At 38.8% G+C, this 18,083-nt stretch overlaps 1 protein-coding gene across 4 annotated transcripts; it reads left to right on the top strand.

The window, feature by feature from the left end:
* Window positions 1-1,991: 1,991 nt before the first annotated feature.
* On the top strand, window positions 1,992-18,057 carry stra6l (STRA6-like). Of its 4 annotated transcripts, none has more exons than XM_020043800.2 (18): window positions 1,992-3,351; window positions 7,578-7,650; window positions 7,910-8,010; window positions 9,072-9,202; window positions 9,640-9,760; window positions 10,695-10,740; window positions 11,145-11,270; window positions 12,273-12,340; window positions 12,684-12,789; window positions 13,731-13,908; window positions 14,250-14,325; window positions 14,673-14,754; window positions 14,841-14,889; window positions 15,051-15,168; window positions 15,966-16,085; window positions 16,419-16,582; window positions 17,174-17,332; window positions 17,452-18,057. In XM_020043800.2, the coding sequence occupies exons 1-18, from the start codon at window positions 3,281-3,283 to the stop codon at window positions 17,694-17,696; spliced, it is 2,034 nt and encodes a 677-aa protein (XP_019899359.2). In that variant the 5' UTR covers window positions 1,992-3,280; the 3' UTR covers window positions 17,697-18,057. The 4 variants fall into 4 exon arrangements, with proteins under 4 accessions (XP_019899359.2, XP_010889979.2, XP_019899357.2 ...); XM_010891677.3 differs by having other exon boundaries at window positions 12,267-12,340; window positions 13,731-13,896; XM_020043798.2 differs by having other exon boundaries at window positions 12,267-12,340.
* The last annotated feature ends 26 nt before the right edge of the window (window positions 18,058-18,083 follow it).

Here is an 18,083-nt window from a genome sequence, read left to right as displayed (position 1 = left end):
TTAGTGTCAAGCTTAGGTTTCAGGCTGATCCGTTGTCTATTCCCAGGATTGTCTACAAATTCAAGGGAAACGTCAATGAATTTAGTTGTTCTATAGCTTCCCTTCTGATGACTAGCATGAACCGGCATTTTCTGAATGCACCATTCGTATCTTCCAGGAGAAGTTCAGAGAGCGTGTGTGAACTAATCAGTAACCAAAATAGTTACTTGCCGTAGAAGGCCGTACTCAACCGCTGATGTTGCTTATGCCTAGAACCGGCCTTGAGCGCAAGGGAGAGAGGACTGTGTACTGTTGGTTTGGTCATCTGTATCTCGCAATGCCTTGTCTTGCAATAACTTGAGAATTTACAGAATTACACAACTTCCCCAGGCCTTAAGGTTGTATTGTCTAGTTACTGTACGTTATTACACTGCCAAGATATGACAGAGTGCACTTTGTCCTACCAGGCAATTTGTCAAAGCTGTGTACATCCAGGGGAAAAAGGGGTTAAATGGTTTAAAAATATATATTATTTCTTCTTGGGCAAAAACCTTTATAAGGCCTTTTTACACTGCATTGTGACTAAGACATGCCCTGTGTTTGCTTAGCCTGTGTTCTCACACATACAGTGGATATAAAGTCTACACACCCCAGGTTCTTGTGACGTAAAAGATCAATCATGTCAGAACTTTTTCCACTTTTAATGTGACCCATAATGTGAACAATTCAATTGAAAAACAAACTGAAATCTCTGAGGGGGATTTCAGTTTGAAAAATAAAAAACTCACAATAATCTGGTTGCATAAGTGCGCACACCCTTAAACTAATACTTTGTTGAAGCACCTTTTGATTTTATTACAATAATCAGCCTTTTTGGGTAGGAGTCTATTAGCATGGCACATCTTGACGTGGCAAAATTTGCACACTCTCCTTTGCAAAAGCGCTCCAAATCTGTCAGATTGTGAGGACATCTCCTGTGCAAATCCCTCTTCAGATCACCCCACAGATGTTTAATTGGATTTAGGTCTTGGCTCTGGCTGGGCCATTCCAAAACTTTAATCTTCTTCTGGTTAAGCCATGCTTTTGTGGATTTGGATGTGTGCTTTGGCTCATTGTTGTGCTGAAAGGTGAACTTCATCTTCAGCTTTATAACGGACGCCTGAAGGTTTTGTGCCAAAATTGCCTGGTATTTGGAACTGTTCATAATTCCCTCCACCCTGACTAAGGCCCCGGTTCCAGCTGAAGAAAAACAGTCACAAATCATGATGCTGCCACCACCATGCTTCACTGTGGGTATGGTGTTCTTTGGGTGATGTGCAGTGTTGTTTTTGCACCAAACATAACTTTTGGAATTATGGCTAAAAAGTTCAACCTTGGTTTCATCAGACTATAACACATTGTCCAACATGCATTGTCCAACTTCAGCCAGGCTTGGATGTTTTTCTATGTAAGAAAAGTCTACCGTCTTGCCACCCTACCCAATAGCCCATTCATATGAAGAATACAGGAGATTGTTGTCACATGTAGCACACAGCCAGTACTTGCCAGAAATTCCAGCAGTTCCTTTAATGTTGCTGTAGGCCAGTTGGAAGCCTCCCTGACCAGTTTTCTTCTCGTCTTTTCATCAATTTTGGACGGACATCCAGTTCTTGGTAATGTCTCTGTTGTGCCATATTTTCTCCACTTGATGCTGACTGTCTTCACTGTGTTCCATGGTATATCTAATGCTTTGAAAATAATTTTTTACCCTTCTCCTGACTGATATCTTTCAACAATGAGAGCCCTCTGATGCTTTGGAACCTCTCTGTGGACCATGGATTTTTCTCTGAGATGCAACTAAGAAAATTTCAGGAAAATCCTACTAGAACAGCTGAACTTTATTTGTGATTAATCGGAGTCACTTTAAATGTTGGCAGGTTTGTAATGACTTCTATTTATCATGAATTTGAATGTGATTGGTTAATTCTGAACACAGCCACAACCCCAGTTATAAGAGGGTGTGCACACTTATGCAACCAGGTTTTTATTTTTCATTTTCCCCCCTCGAAGATTTCAGTTTGTTTTTCAATTGAATTGTTCACCTTATGGGTCACATTAGAAGTGGAAAACATTCTGCCATGATTTCTCTTTGTCTCATTATTTTACATCACAAGAAACTAGCATTTTAACAGGGCTGTGTAGACTTGTTATATTCACTGTAGTCCATAAGTGCAGTAAAATCATATTGCAAAAACCTATTGACATATCTTCAGTGTTTGCTGGTATCTCTTGATGTGTTAAAGAGTCCCTTTTGGAATTCTATTGACATTAAGCTTTTTGTGTTTAAAAATTACTGACAATAAATTGAGCACATTCTTTGCATTTTATTAATAGATGTATGCATTTTATCCAGCGTGTTTGTGCTGGCAATACAATGTCATACTGACTCTCTGTAAACGCTGTAAATGTTTAGTCTTAAAGAATAACTATTTGGGGCGCATTCGTCACATAATTCTTAATATAACAACCCATCTTTTAGTCTTTTTGGGCAAGTTTATTATATTTTCTCTGTTCCACATTTCTTACATGTATCCCAAAAAAAATTGTATGACACCATTGAGTTGATACGTGTGATATCTGTACAACCGCCTATAAAACAACCCTTGTAAAGTCAAGGGTGAGCACATCAGTAAGTCTAATCATATCAGATTTATAGGGAACTATCAAAAGTTTCAAACTGTCTTGACAAAGGCAGTTCTCCGTGGTGGACGGAAGTTTCACAATGTGTAACGGTATTCTTCTGAATCCCAACCACTATTGCATATACATTGTAAAGAACTATTGCATATTCAGAAGTTCATAATAAAAAGAACATGCAGTTCTGTTGTGGCACTAATATTGCATTAGAGGCTGTATGACTATGAAAATGTGAACATAAATTCCTTAAGAATTGTAGTATGGCTATGTAATTAATAACATTTTAGTATTAGTACTGAAAGTTATTATTTGTTAGAAATTGACATATGCTTTCATTGAACAATCTTTACCATCCTGTAAAAGCACGTTCTCTGTCAGTAAACTTTGGCTACCGACTCATGCGCTTGCTTATTCGTCTGCCTACTTCATGGATTTTCACATTTCATTTACCACATTTCGTGCACTTTACACTTGATAATAAGTATGTCAGCGAAGGTTCTTCACAACGTCCTGAGGCTGTAGTTCATGACAGGGCTGCATTCTGGCCTGTGGAAAGGGAGGATGTGAGAAGGGGTGGTGTCGGACCAGTAGGGATTTGACACGAAGACATGTTCCAGAAACAACTATGCCAGGAATGTCAACAAAGTCTGAGATAAGGCCTGGCCCTGCTCAACAGAAAATGCCGTCAGTGGATAAGTATGTGTCCGTGTTTTGTAGCCTGTAGTGATGGAAAACTATAGAATTCCCACTCGTGCAAAATACTCTTCTTTTTTTACTTCTCAATCATAAAATTAAAAAGGATAGAGTGATGAGTCAGAACTGTAGGCAGAGACCACCTAATCTTAATCATTTTGAAGGATGGTCCAAGGTTAGATTAAATTAGATGGAAGAGGGCAGGCAATTATTTACAAGTATTAAGTATATGTATATTCCAAATGTAATGTATAGATGCAATGAAATGCTGTACAAATGGCAATACTTAATGTGCAATTAAGGCAAATAGAGGAGGGCAGAACATTTACAACTATTAGGAATAGTGTATGTTAGTATTAAGTATAGTGTATGTTAGTATTATGTTTAGTGTATATTAGTATTATGTATAGTATATGTTAGTATTATGTATTGTGTATGTTAGTATTAGGTATAGTGTATGTTACAGGTGGGGTAATAGTTGTGCGGGTACAGATGGCAATTCAAAATGGCATTCTAGATGTGCAATCAAGGCAAATTGAAGGGCTCGATTGCACATCTAGAATGCCATTTAGAATTGTCATTATGAATAGCATTCTCATGTTGCCCAAGTCTCCAGTAAGATAGCGGAAAAGGCTCAGTGACATTATCTTTGCAAGAGGAAGGCTAATAGCAGAAGTACAGACAACATGGGTGCCAGAAATTTTGACACTAAATGTTTAGGTAAATGAATGTATCATTTGAGAAATGCCTTTCTGGTACACTTGAATGATTAATAAAATATAGGTCTTGAAACTACACCCTGGGATGAGGTCCTGTCATCAGGTCCTGTTTTCTTCAAGGATTTCAGGTCTAATCGTTTGATTTGTCTTATCAGTCAGGGAAATCTTTTTACTCACGATCTGTGAGTCTTTTAGGAATCCTTTGCCTTTTACTCACTGGGGAGTGGTTTCCTTCTAGCCATTCCACCATAGAGTCCTAATTAATAGAATGCTGCCCAGATGGTTGTCCTTCTGTCAGGTTTTCCCATCTCTGCAAAGGGACTGAGCTCTTATTCAGTTGGATTCTTGGAAAATACTTCATAAATTATTTGTAAATAAATTTGTGAAAGTACAAAGTAAAAGTGCTTGGTTGTGTTCACCTGTTTTGGGAAGCTCCTAATTAAGACTTAAAGGTAAAACTAGTTCATAACTAAAAAGTGACCTAAATTGATAATTTATCACTCTATTTATTGTATTACCCACTGGTTAATTATTAACTCTCTTTACTTGGAAATTTAGGTCTTAATTACAAACATCCCTAAAGTGGTTAACACAGCCGAATCCAGCCAAGTACTTTCACTTTGTGCTTTTTACACCACTGGTCATAAATCTGTTGATGATTATTTTGAAATATATGAAAACTTATTAATATACAGCAAGTGAATGCTAAATACATGTGAACATTGCAATTCAACATGTGAAAAACATGTTAAAGTTCAGTTTGCAGTTATAATAAGAAGGATAACTCTTGTCTAAATCTCACTTTGACATCAGCAAATCTAATTTGCATAGTTTTGAAAATAATACTTAATATGTAGACATAAAATAACTTTTCCTCGAAAAACTTGGATTATTACCATGCAACAGTAGCAGTGTTTCCACAAGGGGAATGGTAAATGATGTAATGCCATACTGCATAAAAATTACTTAGTCTACTTGAGTGTAACAATGAAATAATAATTACTTGAGTCATCCTGTCCATTAGTATTGAATTCCTCCATTGTGAGTAATTGAATTACATGTAGATACTCCCTATAACCATTAGGTGGAGGCATTCAAGTGTTACACCTGCAGTTTCTTGCCTCTCTTCAGGGCCTTGTGGCTTCTAAACACTGTTTGATAACCAGGTGCATTGCTGTATGGCTACAGTTCATCCTTCATCTCATTGAAACTTCCCGCAAGATAACGCGCCATATCACAAAGCACACGTTAATGTATCTCAGAATGGTACCTAGAGCATGACAGTGAGTTCATTTACAGTACCTGAGTGGCCGCAATGGATGCAATTAATAACGTGGGAAGTGAGTGTAGCCAGTATGTGTGTCTAGTTAAGGATGGCTGTCAGTGTTTTGGAGAATGAACAGAAATCATGTGTTAAAATGTGCCAACAAAGTGATTTTGTTGAAAGTAACAAAATGCTGTGTGTCATTTGGTCGGTGACGGTTCCCCTTACAGCTAACCCAGCCTTGCTTGGTGATAGGTCATAGTTGGCCTTCCGTTTCATCCTATCTTGCACCCAGGTTTTTAATCCTGTGAATAAACAGACAATTATTTTATTTTTTTATAGATGAGTGGCCCCTGATTTGTGCAAAGTCACTCCTTAGGAGCACGATTGTGTTGCTGTGGCCGGGAGCTGGAATCCTGTTTCGCAGCATGTTGACTGTCTCTGTTAAAAACCAAGTGACTTGGAAATGTATTTTTTTCATTTTTTTGGTCTACAGGATTTCATGGTTCATCCCTAAAGGGAAAGAGCAACATATAATGTAAAGTAATTTGTAAATTCATATTTGTTTTATTGTAGAAAGGCATGATTGACTGTACTGACAGAGATGTGATATGTATGGATTAGGTACTGTTTGTTATGTATAGGCCGTATACATTTTATAAATGTATGCGCACTCTTTTCTGTTATGTTAGTCTTATAAAATTGTCTACTTACTTAGTTGGTAAACGATACTGTAGCCCAACAATGTAATGTTTATCTGTTTATACTTTACAGAAGTATGAGTGTGTAAGACAATTCTTCCCTTTTTAGGCAATAAATGTTATCTCCTCTTTATTTAGATAGCATTCCAAATCATATTGCATCGAAAGAACTCAGCCCCCTAATTCCTTTGTCAGTGAATAATACCCAAGACTTTGTCAGTGTTAAATAAACCCAAAGTGAAACCTCTGGCGTGAGCAGGAAAAACATAATCTTAATTGACCCCACGGTTATCTTTTACTTGTGTCTCTGTTGACATTATGACTGCAAAGTAACATGGGAAGTCAATAGTCAGACAAGGTGCCTGTTGTGGAGGTTGGCTTTTGTGGTCAAAGGTACGTCACATGACTGAAAACCTGGAAACGGGCCTTTGAGAGACAGTAATATATACAGTAGTAGTTTCGGTTGTCCCTCTGAATGTCTTTCTGTTAATCCACTACTTGCTGAAAGCGGTACCAACATGACACATCAAGGCAACATGTGAGTAAAATGACCATAACATGGAAATGGGATGCATACTATAAACATTTATCATTCCTTTCTTTATTTATGTTTATGGGGTGCGTGAGTTATTCAGGGTGCCCGAGCTGCACAGTGATCTAAATCACCGCGTGGTACAGCAGGCAGGAGCTGGAATCCTCGTTGCGGCACAGAGCTCTGGGGTCTCGCCTAGGGCCTTCCGTTTTGGTTCAGGTATACAGTGTTAGGTGGATGTCAGACTGGGTTGCCTTTTCTCGCCACGCTCTAGCGTGTGTCCTTGTGGTGGGTCTGTCACCCGCAAGCTCAGCTGTGGTTGTTGGCCGGATAATGCCCTCTCCTCACTGTGGGTGTGCGCTGAAAACCCCTAGTTGATGTAGTAGTGAGCTAAGAAGCGGGAACAGCTTGTCGGGACGATCATTGGAGGATTTGTTGGGCTGACTGTATGTGGGTTTCCTGTGTCACCTTACACATCTCGTTAGACCGTCCCTGCCACTGTCCAGTCATTAAAATAATAATTACAAAACATTATACCTCAAATTGGATGATGTACCTGTTACTCAGTTTGTTATTTAAGAAAAACAACAATGGAGCAATTCTTATTAGATGGAATGAAATGCTTGTATATTAGCTGAAATCCAAATACTTTTGATTGTAAAGCTGATATTTGTATCCGAACTGAAGCTTGAAAACAAGACCACACTGAGGTAAAATATTCTGTATAATATATGAAAGTGTACTAGCTCCCCTTTGTAGTTTACAAGCTGTTTGAAAAGAAATCTTGCAGTTTCATATTTTTTGGTGGGATGGAACTTTCTGTCTACTTTGTGATTATAGCAGAGACAGACAATATTCACCTGGGTAAAGGTGAAAATGGGATAGTACGCATTTACAGTACGCATCCCATTTCCTGGGTAAAGGGGTGGGCCCTCAAACATCCAATCAGCCTACTTTCTTTAAAAACACAACAATCCGTGCATCCAGACTTTTCTTCTTCTTTTGTCTTCAAGGGGCTCTGTTAACTCCACCTGTGACAGTGACATATCCCTGAACGTCTTCCTGCATTATTCTCTTATTCCATCGGTAAGGAATATCTGTGTAACCAAAGAGTAATGTAAATTGTAAAACAACATTACCACAATAGTACATCATTCAGTTTCACAGTTTTTGCCACAGACATGGTCACCTAATAAGATACGTATATTGTTTTTGCCATATTATTTGTTATTCTGCAAGTGTCTTAAAGGTTCCACAATTCTAGGGAGGCCACCACTGAACAGAGGCAAGTGTGTGACAGCACTTTATTACCTAGTCTCACTGTTCTCTTGTGTTTTACATCCAGTTTGTCATTATGTGTGTGCTGTCGGCCCTGCAGAGGAGATCCAAACACCTGACAATCGATGAGAAGCTCCCTTTTCTCAACAACCGATTTGGAATTGTCGTGTGAGTAGGGTGGCGGAATTATCTGTGGTTCACCAACATTTTAAAGACGTGCCGATGCTCATTTTCATATTTGTGTCTATGTTGTCCCTTTATTTCTAGTGTATAACTAGCAGTTTGGGAGAAGATAGAGATTATTCCTAGAATAAAAATATCTAATTAAGCTGTGTCTGGAACATATACATGTAAAAATCTTTTCTCGAATATTATGATTGTCATAACACAATCATTATCAATATGATTACATGTGACATCACTTAGTGCTGCCTTTTTATTATGCCATGTGATTTGAAGGAAAATCTCCTAGATTTGGGCTATGCTGATCTTTGTTCTTTGCCACACGGTCTGCTGAATTCCAAAAGCTCCCATAACAGTCTTAACCGATCAAAATGTTCCAGGGATTATTGAAAAAATGCCCTGAGAACATTCTAATGACATATTAGGGGACCAATTGGAATGTAAACAAACATTATCATGGAAGCTTGGAGGCATTAGGGGACCATTTTGTTATATACTAGTTGATTCATTTATTTTTAAGTTTAATTTACTGCTTTAAAGCTTTCTCTTTATATATTATTGTCAAAAAGATTAAGGTTAAGATACAGTATAATTCCAGACAGGTATAGTGAGGAAGTACCCACGTCCAGTGATTGGATAACATGTCATCCTTCATAAATACTTAGATTTAGACGAAGGGTTGAATAATATGCCGTTCCTTTGCAGTTTTATGTGTGAGTCACATCTTCTCATTTATTTATTAACCATAATTTAACCGGGGCCGACTATAAAGATACCATCTTGACCTCTGACCCTCACTGTTTAGAGAAACACTGGTTACATATCAAATCACACCCAATTTAATAAAGCACTGTATACAAAATAGTGAGTTTATGGACCCGGGTACTTGCTCCATTCAGAAGTAGAGGACTGTACGGTATTGGAAATATATGGTTTGTGTGACTTAGTCCAAACTCTACTACATTTAAAATAGAGATTGAAATTAGATCTGAACACACAGTAGATAGATAGATACACATCTCATTGTCTTATTCCCTCCCCCTCAGGCCTCTGGATCTGATTGGGAGCCTTAGCAACAGGTGGTCCTTTGGGTTTGCCTTTGGGGCCGTGTCCTCCAGTGTCTTGCATCTGTTCTCGGAGCACTACGTGCCCTTTAATGTCCCACCATGGGCCAAAGGTAATTCACAATGTTTTGATTTTGGCTTTTAGATGATGTTGCTCGCACGTGAAACACCAGTGCTGCAGGAGTTGTCCAGAAATTAAACTGTTTTAATTAATGGGATGTGTAACTCTAGGGGTCTCAGTGCTTGGATTTTCTTCTTTTTGTGCTGATTTAATTAATGGCATGCGTAACTCTAGGGGTCTCAGTGCTTGAATGGCCTTTTTGTGCCGTTTTAATTAACGGGATGTGTAACTCTAGGGGTCTCAGTGCTTGAATTATCTTATTTTAGTGCTTGTTTGATTCATGCCTGCCAATGATCGATCCAATGTGTATGATGGCACTGATCAAGCTCATTGCCAGATTTTCCTGACCACGTCGATGAACAAGACATGGCTCTACATCGTCAATATTTGTGCACCGCTCTCAACACAAACATTTTTCATTTTGTGCAGCGTTTGTCTACCTTGTGGGGGCGATCGAGGTGGGCCTGGCTTATTTCCCTTTCTTTGCGTGTCTGTCCACTCCTTCCCGAGAGGTTGGGGCCATGCTGGGAATTCTCTACTCTCTGATGTGGTGAGTAAGCCTTGGATTTAATGTCATGAAGATGCAAAAGGGCCAGGAGTTCCTATTGGCCCTATAGTAGGTGTAGTAGTACAGTAGGTGTAGTCGGATAAGTAGTAGTAGAAGGTATGTTAGTAGCAGTAGTAGTCGTATTATTTAGCAGTAGGTTACATTATTATAATTATAATAAAAATTTTAATATTACAATTATTAATACTCTAATCAACGTCTATCAATGCTTCATAATTATCAACTAGCTAAATCTTAAACAAGCAGAACACTTGATTTAATACAAACTCAGAATATGCATTGTATATAAAATAAAATGTCTACGACGACAAGGTTTGGGGAGGCAGGATTTGAATACGTACTTAAGCCCTTTCAATTGATTGACTGTCCAGTTGGGTTCAAAGTTTTTTCATCTGGTCAGGTTCTTTCCATTGTTTAACAGAAAAGGAGAGCAGTTGGTGACTATGGAGCATGAATCAGACATATGTCTGCTTTATTACTTTTGGTAGAAATCTCCAGAACAGAAGTAGAGAAAATGTATCACGTGGCCATCTCTGAGAAGGCTTTTTCATCCTAACTAAACAGCACCGACTGTTCTGTAAACACCGGCCCCAGAGGCTTCTAGGAAGTCAAAACAATAATAATCATTGTCTCTGGTCCGTTTACCTCCCGTCGGGGGTCAACCTCTATCAGCAGATATGAAACACACATGCAGATCACTAGAAATAGTGTTACGCACAAGGATTATGTTAATCCCTTTTAAAGTGACTGGGAACTGTTTTCACCATTCCCCGAAACACATGGTCAGGAGGAAACAGTAGACATCTTCAGTAAATGAATCCCCAAGATGAATATGAGTGAGAATTGTATATTATCCAGTATGTTTAGTATTGATTTTAGGACTACCCGTAACTTTCTGGTTGGTGTTTATTTGCAGGTTAATCGTCACACTATGGGATACAGTGTCATGTCCCACTGGTAAGGTAGGTAAGTATTCAACACCCAACACCTTGATATTTAGTATATTGCATATATTTTATCCTAAACCTGGTGGTTTGAGCCCTAAAAGATGATTGGCTGAAAAACGACATATCAGACAGTAACCAATGGTATTGGTCCACTTTATAATAGAATAAAGGCACCTAGTTGTTGTGTTATTTGAATATTAAATGTTAGTTATTATTGTTCAGTTACCACACGCCCTCATGCCTCATTGGCAAATTTTACATGCAACGCCATAAACGTAATTAGAAGGCCATACATTCAAACACAGTTGTCTGCTATTTCTTCATCGTGATTGAAAACCATCACTGTAAACATCATTATGCCTTTCCATCTCTGCGTGCATCACTGCCATCGGTTGAGCTTGTGCTCATGTACTCCGCAGGTGCTGGGTAGTCATCAGAAGCTAATCTACCAGTGGCCTACCATTTTGTCTCTCTTTTTCCTCCTGGGACGGTTCACACACATGCTGGTCAAAGCTGTTCGGATTCACCTGAAGCTCGAAAATTATGTGAGGATGTTTCTGTTGAAAAAGCACCATAATCGCGTGTGCGACCCTGACCGACTGTGTTAAATCTGTTGTTGCTTTGAATTTTAGGTCCTTATTTCAAGGAGAGTGTCGTTAAGGGAAGGCTGATAGAAGTTTCATGCATGTTTTCTCATGTTTGTTTTGTTTACGTCTCGCATGAGTTTGAAAGTACACCCCCTGATTATTTTTTGCAGACAGATTTGGCCAACAGTAAGACCCAAACCATAATGCTCCCAACACCGTCCTTTATGGCTGGAATGGGGTTCTTCTGAATAAAGGCAGTGTTTTGATTTCAGCACATATAATGTCGGCACTGAGGCCTAACAATTTTTTACCTTTAAATGATCTGTCCAGAGACCATGTTTGAGTAGTCTACTCTTCACCCAGGTGTTGTCTTGTCCAACTTCAGGCCAACAGTAATTGTGGTAACAGATGCTTGTCATCATGATCTTGCCCAGCGGTTCTTAGAGACCTCTTTGAGCATCTTTAGCTTGACTCTTGGGCTCAATTTCGTAGGATGGCCTGTGTTAGATTGATTGCCAGTGGTCTGTAATTTTCTCCATATTGCTTGGAAATGGTTCGGTCATTCCTAGCAGAACTATATGCATCAACAATCTGTCTTCTGAGGGTCTTGGGAATGTCGTTTTATGTCTGCATGACTCTAAACACACTTTTTTCATCCATCCAAGGACTTTTGATTATTTGAATCTTGTTGACATACATTATTGTAAAGGGATTTCTTTTGCATGTTATTTGTTTAGTAGGGTTTGTTTTAAGTGTCAGTAGTATTGACCTGAAGCTCACATTTCCAAATAAAAAAAAAGGGGGAAATGTTCAGGGGGTGAACTTCCTTTCTTTCAGCACTGTAGATGAGGAGTTGTTCTTTGTTAGCACTATCATTCCAATTTGAAAAGATGTTTTAATCCACAACTATCCGATTAATGACAGGTTCTGGGCTTATTTGGGCTTCTCTTTCAGCAACAGGAACAGCTAATGCAGGGTCACCAGGCCCTGCATGTGCAGAGGTTGTTCAAGAGGAGCCCTATTAACCGGTATGACAGCAGTAGGAAAAACCCTGGTTCATCATTAGCCTCACATTGGAAAATACTTAATTAATCATCAGTGGTATCCTTTCTAACGCCAGTTCATAATTTCCATAATTCCAATTTAAATTACAGTCATAGACATACATATAAATACATTAAATATATTGGTTATATAAATATATATATTTGGAAAGAGCATGGCTGGTATAAAATGAATGCACTCATTACAGTAACTCGCTCTGCAAGAACTGCCAAATTATCTAAATGTAAACCCTTGTGTAAGATAGTAAGTCATGATAATTCATATTTCATTGTTAGGCATGATAACGTTCCACAATCTTTTTGATAGGAACACCAGTTGGTTTCAGAGGAGGATCTATGAGTGGGACCCTCACTTCAAGTTCCCCAACAGAATGATCGGCACCACCATCATTTCCTTGATTGGCTTGTATACAGTGAGTAGACTTACCACTGGTTTAGGCTTTTCTTTCTCAGAAGTAGAGAAGTAAAGTTATTGTAGGAGACTGGCCTTTTGATTTACTCTAAATCCCGCGATAGAGTGGATTGAATAAGTATTGAACACCCTTTTTGGATTTTGATGAATTACAAAGCAGGAGTGAGATGAAATTAACGGTGCTTTTTATTATCTATTTAAAATGTTATATAATGTCAAAGCAAAAATAAAATTTTACAAAGTTTACAAATAAATATTCAGGCAACACTACATTAGTACATTTGGCTGAACTAATCACATAATACATTGCATGGACTTTTTATAGATTTACATGTATTTTTCTTGTCAAAGAGTTTCAAATATTTTGAATAGGTTTGAAACGTACTGTCTAGTGATGATCCCCAACAACTTGACAGAGTCTGAAGAATTCTGGAAAGAATGTGTAAATATTGTAGTATCCAGGTGTCCTTTAGAGCATAGGTCTTTAACCCTCTCCTGAGGACCCCCCAACCATTCCATCTATTCTATGTATCTCAGAGCTAGCACACCTGAATCAACTTTTTAACTAATTAACAAGCCCTTACCTGTTGAATCAGGTGAGCTATTTCAGGGCAAAGACTAAACTGTGAGAATGCTGGGGGGTCCCTAGGAGATGATCTATGCTTTAGAGAGTTACCCTAGAAGACTCACTTCATTTACTTAAAAAATACAAAAAACAAAAGGATTCAACTTAAAACAGAAATTGTGGGGATTGACTCAGTGTGATACATTTGTAGTAACAACGTTTTATAAAGTCATTTTCAAAACATTGTAAACACACAAACACTAAGAAATACAAGTTATCTATCTAATGTTATGTCTCTTGTTTGGATTTTATTGGAGTTTTTCTGTTGTTTGTATGTTCAGTAACTGTGTCCATTGGGTGTGCATTATCTTCTACAGATAACGTTGGCTGACTATAGCATCAGTGACTATGCGTTTGATAGATTGGATGTTCTAAAAGACCAGCTGGAGAATCTTGCTAACTCCTGCAATGCCTCCTGCAATGAGACAAAGATATTTGCAGCCATGGTCCCCCAACTGGAAGAATTCATTGACGTGGCCAGAAGTAAGGAGCATGGTGTGTTTGTCTGTGTGTATGTACAGTATGTGTTTGAGTCACCTATACCATTATCATTGAGTCATCTGTACATTATCATTGAGTCTTCTATACCATTATCATTGAGTCTTCTGTACCATTATCATTGAGTCTTCTGTACCACTATCATTGAGTCATATGTAACATACTGTCATTGAGTCATGCATAGCATTATCATTGAGTTATCTGTACCAATATCATTAAGTCATCTGTACCAATATCGTTAAGTCATATATGCATTCTTGCTGAGTCATCTGTGCCAATACCATTAAGTCATCTGAACCATTATCATCCAATTTTCATGTGTTTGTTTGAATTTCCAGAATCTTGGCTCATCACAACCATCTTTTCCAGCTTAACATCTGTGACACACATATTCCACGTGTTAGTGTGTTACCGGTATGTCCTGTTTTGGTGCAATTATTCTATATTGATGTAGATTAATGTTAACGTGACTATTCTAGATTGACTATATTGCTGAAACACCATCATAAACACTCTGCAACCTACAGTACCTTTTCTACATGTGTACTTAAAATAGGGAAGAGGTTAATGAAACTACAGAAAGGGACAGACGTGTGTTATGTTAAAGGGCACTACCACCAACAACAGGAATGTACACATCAGGCATGGGAACGTTTCCGATTTTGTGAACATTTAAAATCTAATTCAGCTCTTTTTCAGTATGTTGAGTATGCATGGTCCATTTCTATAATGTTGACATCATCATTTGGGCCCTGTCATAGGAAACATTTAAAGAGATTGTGGGCAGGGCAAAAGGACTTTCTTCCTAAGAGGTTCCGTAATCCCAGTTCATCCGTCAGTGTGGTGAGTACTCCTGAACCCCACAAAATATGGGGGAATATCAACATTTTGGTTTCAAAATACTCATATGTTGTCACGTGTACATTCAGGCTGCCATCACAAGGTACTCAGGATGGCAAATAGCATTTACATTGTGGGGTAAGGTAACCTTAATTGTTCATTGTGTAGTGTTAATCTCATTCCCTTTATTTTTAAGTTGATTTGGTGCTTTGAAAATAAACACTTAATAAATATATTATAACAGTATTCTAAATATATTGTGTAAGATTTCCATTTTCAAGCACTGCTATTTGTTCCAGGTTTTCTCATAGTTCATTATGTCCAGTTCGTGTTTGCTTTGCTGTTCACCTACGGAGTAATACTTCCTATTCAAAATGGAAGAGTATTGAAATTGCTGAGCATCCTGGGAACCATTCTGTAAGTGTACCGAGACATTCTGCCAATTTTCAGACACAGATGAATCTTAGCTCCGGAATAAAAAACATTCCCAATAGAAAATCTCAGAGAGTGCATTTGAGTACAGGATTAGACTTATTCTGTGTTTTTGGAAACAAGAACTAATGTATAATTGCTTTAGGTGATTTAATATTTATAACAAATAAAATATTTTAATGAGCCTCTCAGTTCATATTCAAATTATGTCAATTATCAACTGGATCTCTTAACCCATTGTCAGAAAATGTAGTCTAACAACTGGCACAGTGGTAACGTCGGTTAACCCTAACCCTAACCCTCACAAAACGTGAAAAATTGGAGCCAGAAGTTACAATTATTATCAAATTATACCGACAATAAATATTGACTTAAAACTGTCCAGGGTCGGTTTGTTATGCTTTAGCAACTTCTTGTAGTAGGTTTTGTTCCTGCAAACTCGTTGTTGTCCGGTAAATGCGCTCTACACCAACACGTTAATACTGGCATGAGTTGAAGCGGCAGTGTGATATCTAGCAGAATGGCTCGGGGGGTTGTGCTTCGGAGAGCACAGTTCTCAAAATGCAATGCTCTTGAGCCTGCCGGGTGTTGCTGCAATGAGATCTGGCCCTGAGAACAAGTTGTAAAAACAAAAGGGGGAAAATATAATAAAATAATAGCTTTTACTTGCATATATACATATTCAGCTCCGGAAAAAAATTAAAAGACCATACCTCCGGAGCTGTATATACATACAATCAGTGTGTTCTTTCTCCTGAATGAACTCATATTCTTTCTGTCAGTTTGACCGTAGGTATCATTATAGGACTGATTGTGCTGCAGGTGGTGTTGGTACAAGTGTTCTTTCTTCAGGACAAGATCTCACCCACAGACGAGCATAAGCCTCTGGCACTTAACAACAGGTACCTGCACAAAAATATGCTTCAGATATGGTTCAAACAACTTGTACTAATGGAAGTGCGGTTTGGTATGTTACCATTTCCTGAACACAGACTTGAGGAAACATGTATGCATGGCAAATATTATGTAAATAAACCCTGGATTGCTGATACTGTGTTGTGTTTATTGAGTGGCTTATGCCGCCGGTCTGCCATTTTGTCAGTACCCACTTGAAGCAATTCTCCATGGAAATAATGAAAAATCGGTGGAAGCGCTTTTTTCCCATACAGCAACATTTGTAGTCCATATATAAGAAATACTCATGTGGAAATGACACTATGCTATCTCCCCTATAGGAAGGCGTTCCACAACTTTAATTATTTCTTCTTCTTCTACAACGTGGTGATGGGACTGAGTAATTGCATCTTTCGACTGCTGGCCAGTTGCGTGCTGGGGTCTTGGCTGGTGTCACGCATCGACCGAACCATCATGCAGAGGGGATACGAGTCCATGGACCCAGGTAGGTTTAGTGGCTTAGGTGTTTCCTGTTACTGTGCTAAGACTTCAGTGTGACTAACAACTTAACGATAAATAGGGCCCAAAAGTTTCCTATCGACCCAGACCACCTGACTAAGCAGGCTCCACGCCTTTAATTAAGATTATAACTGATTTCTAGAGTTTTCTATAGTACTCATACAGGTGCAGTTATTGCACACCCAAGTGGAACAACACTCTAATGTAATAAAGTAAACAGCCTTGCACGAGCTTTGGCCAGGACTTAATTTAAGGAGCGCAATTCCTGTTTCATTAGCATGATTCCGTTCCACACGTACAAGTGCAAACCTATTGCAAGGCCTGTAATTCAGGTGTCATACAAAAAGGTGGCAGCATTGCACAGGATTGGTTTTATAAAGCTTGTGCAGGTAAATGTTATGTACAGGTCCGGACCCACAGCCAGGCATTGCCCCTCCAGGTGGAATCTGTGCCCCCACAGTTTTGTTTACCCATAAACACTGCAAATGATATATGAATTAGATATGCCCCCATCAGTCATTTTAACCTGGAGCCGGGACTGGTTATATACAACGTAATCCCTGGCTATCTATCCTAGGTTACAACACATGGATTGGGATGATCTTCACCGACCACCACCACAACAACCCTGTCATGGTGTGCTTCTGCCATTTTCTTCTATCCAACCCCCTCAAAAGGCAACAGAGGTTGACCGAGGCAGCAACGTACTCCACATTCAGCAACATATCTCCGTCAGGTAAACTGAGCTCATGCAAGTCCCACGAACACAGACGGCGACTCGTACAACGAGTGACAGCGTGATACACATTTGAGGATAACGGCAGTCTCTCTAATATCACTGCGTTGTACGTTCAGGCTATGAAAGTCGGGCCAGGCGGCGATGGCTGCTGCTCTACACGCTAATGAAGAACCCTCGACTGATCCTCCTGAGGAAGAACCTGAGCTCATCCGCCTGCAGCCACACTGACCACCGTGACACCGTGTCCCGGGCCTGGGTGCTGGCTTCTCAGATCAGACACGCACCAGCGCCAACGGCCACTGCCACTCCCACTACAGTCATATCAGATCAGACGATGGCCGATGGTTTTAATAACATTTAGTAAACTTCCACACATTTTTGAGACACATTTTGACTTGTGTGTGATAGTACTGGTACAACTGGACAATTCTTCTGTAGGCTCTTTAAGTTCATTCATTATACTTATGCTGTTTTGGTTTATACTTATGCTGTTTTGGTTCATGCAATGAATAATAAAACATAATGCATTGTAACTTCACACTCAAAAACACACAATTATAGGCTAATATGAAAGATAATGGGATGAAGTGGATTAAGCGGTCATTTTCCCTGGCCTAAATGTCTGTATGTTTTTGTCTAGTTAATTTCAAATGTTGACATTTTTGTTTGCATAATTAATTGTAATAGGAATACCGTTGACACAATAAAATATATAATTTCAATTAAGACAAACATGTTTCATGTATTT

Source organism: Esox lucius, chromosome 25 (genome assembly GCF_011004845.1).
Source record: "Esox lucius isolate fEsoLuc1 chromosome 25, fEsoLuc1.pri, whole genome shotgun sequence".
Lineage (NCBI taxonomy): Eukaryota > Metazoa > Chordata > Actinopteri > Esociformes > Esocidae > Esox > Esox lucius.
This window is presented reverse-complemented; position numbering and strand designations above follow the sequence as displayed.